Below are 4,955 nucleotides of genomic sequence, written 5' to 3'. Positions count from 1 at the left end.
GTGCAATTCCTGTACCCACAGTGCTTTACATTTGATCTCTATGTAAGGGTATGTTCAGGACTGCAGCAATTCAAAACAATGCAAAGGACAAGCTTCTAGCAATGCAAGTGTCAATTATGGCTGTAATTATGGCAATTACAGCAAGACGATGCTGCACCTGCCATGTATGACTGTCACTGAATTTGAAAAATCTGAACTGTTTTATCAAGATGCAAAATAAGGGACTAAACGTGTGACGTAGGATAAAGGAGCACCGCAGAGAAGAAGCTGGTTTCAATCTAAATAGAAGATACAAAAAATGTTAAAGAATAGGAATAACTAAGGAATGCTCTTTATAGGTTCATAAGTGGCTTTAAAAATGCCTAGGTGCAGTGCTGGCCACATGCGGCTATGAGTTGAGCTCTGGTTTCTTGCTCAGATCTCCCACTGCTCCGCGTCACTGTACCTCTGTTTTTAGAGGAATAACAGTTTTGGGTCCTGATCAAATGGAAGTACCACTGGATCCAGCTGCAGCTCCAGGAATCCCCAAACTGGGAGCATCGCTGTAGGATCTGGTGGATTCAGTTCTGGGACTTTAATTAATTAGCAAACCATGTTGTCCGTTTAAGCTTTCCATTATGTTGTTATTTCTACCATAAGTCGGTTATTTACAGAAAAATAAACAGTATAAGGTTACTTGAAGTATAAATCCAAGCTAGATGTGATTGGTTGAAATGTTTTAAGTTGTTTGAATGATAGCAGCATTACTTGCAGCTACAGTATATTTTCATTTACTCCTTTTCCTTGGTAGACTCTTGGATTATAGGCACTCGGCTACAAATGTAATTCAAATTTTGTTGGCTTTGCACATCTTAGTTAGCTGATTTTAACAATTATTTGTGTGAAAATGTTAAAATACTGTTTTGAAACCTTTGGTTTTCTCTGTCTCTTTGGGTATCTCTTAGATGCTCCCTGTTCAGAGCTGCAAGGCATGCTGTCTGGCCTCCTCCCTGACTCCCAGATCTCAGCATCCTCCATGAGGGACATCCACGGCTCAATGGGGGCGGCCAGACTGGTCGCCAGCCGGTCGGGCTGGTTTCCTAACCCGACACAACCTATAGCTGGAGAAGAGTGGCTGCAGGTCTGTGACTTTAACTTTATGCTGCAAAACTAATGAGCAAAAGATCTTCCTGAGTAGAGTTCCCATTCTCAGGTGAATTTTTCAGCAAATGCACATTACCGAAGAATTAACTGTTATATGACCATATTTGACTGTAGATGCGTCTGAGAAGCACTAAATCCTAAGTCTCATTTTATTATAAAGATTTGAAAAATATAGTTAAATAGTTTTTAATAATGTTTTAACAATAAACATGATTTCAATGAGATGTTATACACAAAATAACTGCATGATAATTAGATTTGCTTACATCATAAGTTCACCTTTGTGTTCCTGTTAACTGTGTAATGCACCATTTATAAAACCTTAGACAGCCATCTTTATTTTGTTTTTGTTAATCGAGTCCACTTTATATTTTAAAACATATCCCAAGTGATGTCTAACAATATGCTCTGATATTTTGCGAAAAAATTCCATGTTTTGTCATTCAAGTACATTTTAGCACCAAAACTTTAATTTTCTTTGAAAAGTTGAGGTTAAACTCTATTTGTCGCTGAGTGATGAATCTTTAAAACTGGATAAAAGTAATAGTATTAGAATCCATAGAGTGTTACCTTAAAATACATATTTTTTCGGCTTGTGTTGTAATCATGACTGTTGCAGTTTTACTTAACCAAATTTTCTTTCTGCATATATTAAATAATAGGCATTTTTAGGACACTTTAAGCTGGTATCAATATTGAGAAAATGCAATTAGTTTATCATTTTTAGGCATCATATTTGTACAATAAAATAATTAATGTATAAAATACAAATAATTTACTAATATTAGGAAAATATTCCATGAAAGAAACAAATGTCTGATATTTAAAGCCTCCTTTAGTCATGAAATTATGTCTAAATGTTTCTATGGTTTGAAAAGTGTCCTTTTAGTGAAGTATAAGGACTAAAGACCACCACCATCCCAAACTGAAAGGTCCACAGCCCGTTTTTGGTAAAGAATAGACACGTTTTTTCTGTATTGCAGGTGGATCTAGGTGTACCCAAGACGGTCCGAGGCATAATAACTCAGGGTGCCAGAGGGTTGGAGGGCAGCACAAGTTCTGACAGCCGAGCTTTTGTGAGGAAGTACAAACTGGCACACAGCCTAAATGGAAAAGACTGGAGTTACATCATTGACAGCAAAACTGGGTTTGCTAAGGTAAATAAAAATTAACCTAATATAAACATTGCAAGTTCATTTTCTTTCGTCTTTATTCGGTTTCCTAACATGTACTTTATACAAACTCTTCATAAATCTAGAGATTTTTCTCTCAAATTTTATTTACCTCAACTTTAAAATGTTTTTTTTTTTTGTTTGGTAGAAAGTTTATTTCATTCCAGCATCACCTCTAAAAACAACTGCATTTAATCTGCTCAATCCCGTTGCTTATTTCTGCCTTTTTTCCTTTTCCCTTTACTCTTTCTGTCTCTCCTCCACTTGTTCACTCATCCCCTATTTGTCTCTCATGGGTGTTAATTAAAAATGTCTTTTCTGCATCACTACTCAACACTGCTGGCAGTCTAACGCACCATGAGACAGGGCTCTTCATTCTCCTTTCTGAGACTGTCTTAAAATGCTTTAATAGCTCTACTACTGCCGGGGTTTTCAACTGATGTTAAAAATCCTGTTCGCTCTCATCTGGCTGTCTTTTTAAATGAGCATCCTGGGAAAATCATCTAAGTTTTTTTTCCCTTTTAGTTTAGAAATCTTAAAGGCAGAAAATACAACTTAATCCATGAAACCAATAGTAGTCTTGTCTAGTCTTGTCTAGCTCTAGGTTTGTAATAAACCCTATTTTTTCCTCTTTTCTTTTCCTTTGCTAGAGGCTGCTGCTGCCTCAAAGAATATTTGAAAATCAAAAGGAACACACTTGTTATTTTTTATGACACATGTCACACTGAGATGAGAAACAATGCTGATTAGCTCTGCTGTATGACTTCAGACAGGCTTACTGTTCCTTTGTCGGTGAGAGTTAAATAGAAAATAGTAATATGTTTGTATTTCCTTGAGTTTTCTAACATTCAGGCTCACACTGCAAAAAATTGAAATCTAATTAAGTAATTTTTGATTAAAATAAGGGATTTTTTTTCTTGTATTGAGCAGGTAAGTGAGACACTTTGCCAATAGAACAGGACAATTTATATTTAAAATAAGAAAAAACTATTGCACTGTCTTATTTTAAGTGCATAATATCTAATTATCTTACTTGAGGAGTAAATATACTCATTCCATTGGCAAATACACTTAGTTTTAGGAGTTTCAAGATTGTTTTTGCAGTGCAGTGTCAGTATTGCCCAAAACTGGAATTGCAACATCCGTGCATAATGTGAAATGACACTTTTAAAAATGATTTTGGACAAAGCTTTTTTAATCTTGAAGAATGACATCATCTCTAAATGTGTTTACTCAGATCTTTGAGGGGAACAGCCATTATGATACTCCAGAAGTGAGGAGGTTTGACGAGATTGTCGCCCAGCACATCAGAGTTTTTCCAGAGCGATGGTCACCTGCTGGCATCGGTATGAGGATGGAGGTTCTTGGCTGTGACCTGCCTGGTAAGAGAGCAAGCACTTTAGCATAAGGCATGAATTATTTACAGCCTAAGACTGTTTAGGTCAGGGCTCTGAAACACCTGTCCTTGGTGACAAATGTGTGTTAGATGCGTGTCCGGGGTTCAATGCTTCCCAGAAATGCTTCCAGCATGACAAAGTTCTACTGACTGCTGCTAATTACCAAACTATTTAGTTCAGAGTTTGCTGAGGAAGATCCTGTCGAAAAGTTTCAGGACAGGAGTTTGGAAGTCATGGTTTATTGTCTGGCTGCAGTTCAGAGGTGGTGCCTGCCAGTGACCAGGTCTGTAGGAGAAATTTGGAAAATCTTCCAACTTCCAAACAGCAGAAATTTTTTACTTTTTTAATAGTATCCATAATTTATTCTACAATATGTAGTGTAAGGAAAAACATCTAAAAAAGAATTTTGGTTGATATTTAAGAACCTGTAGATTTGGAAAAAAATTTTTTCTTGTTTCTGCAAAACAAAACAACATAAAAATTTTTTTTGAAAGAAATCATTTGGTATTAAAAAAATAACTCGATAGTTTATAATAGAATCATAACAGGTTGTTCTTTAGTTTTAAAGCTAAAATATTTATAAAAATTTAAATTACTTTAACCCGAAGTCAACAATCCAGTAAGAGAGAATCTTTGGGGTGAAAGATTAAAGAAAAGGGTAATGGCAAAAAGCTGCACAGACTCAAATACTTGGTGCTTATTTCAAAAGGGAAATTCTTTATACGAGTAGAAACCTTTTAAAGATTTGATTCCCTTAATGCCAGTTAGTATTTTTTACCTCCATTGGGTATTAAGTGCAGAGGTTGTGCTACACTTTTTAACTGTTTCTGATTTTCACTGACAAACTCAACAAAATTCTGTCATAATTTATTTTTAACTGTCAGCTTATTTTTCTGAATGATTATAATTTAACATTTTGATTTTCACATTCACACCCAGTGAATTTTCACCAAATGAGGTTATCAGAAGTCAGTGAGATGAAGGTTTCCTAACCCAGCATGGACTTAATTCAGCAGAAGGAAATCTGGTTGAAACAGCTAATCATTATATCATATGCCATGAAATGATCAGGGCATGAATTGCTATCCGTCAGATTTCTATGTCATGAAAAAAAAACCTAGTAAAATCTGGAAAATATTTGGTAAACGTGACTTCAGATTTAGAATATAAACCATTTTTAGGTTTGCTTTTTCAGTAAAAGATTTGATCTTTTTTTACATAATTTCATATCTTTCAGAGATGA

The 4,955-nt window shown here is 35.4% G+C and overlaps 1 protein-coding gene across 1 annotated transcript in view; it reads left to right on the top strand.

The window, feature by feature from the left end:
* Positions 1-3,738, top strand: part of LOC107105061 (neuropilin-2-like) — a 39,455-nt gene extending 35,717 nt beyond the window's left edge. Inside the window, exons 7-9 of the mRNA XM_015405179.1 lie at positions 945-1,120; positions 2,127-2,300; positions 3,553-3,738. Of these exons, the coding sequence (XP_015260665.1) occupies positions 945-1,120; positions 2,127-2,300; positions 3,553-3,723 (521 nt within the window). The 3' untranslated portion in view covers positions 3,724-3,738. The remainder of the gene's footprint in view (positions 1-944; positions 1,121-2,126; positions 2,301-3,552) is intronic.
* The last annotated feature ends 1,217 nt before the right edge of the window (positions 3,739-4,955 follow it).

Source organism: Cyprinodon variegatus, unplaced genomic scaffold, assembly GCF_000732505.1.
Source record: "Cyprinodon variegatus isolate N-32 unplaced genomic scaffold, C_variegatus-1.0 Scaffold2036, whole genome shotgun sequence".
In the NCBI taxonomy this organism is placed as follows: Eukaryota; Metazoa; Chordata; class Actinopteri; order Cyprinodontiformes; family Cyprinodontidae; genus Cyprinodon; species Cyprinodon variegatus.
Note: the sequence above shows the minus strand (reverse complement) of the source record. Positions and strands in the feature narration are given on the sequence as shown.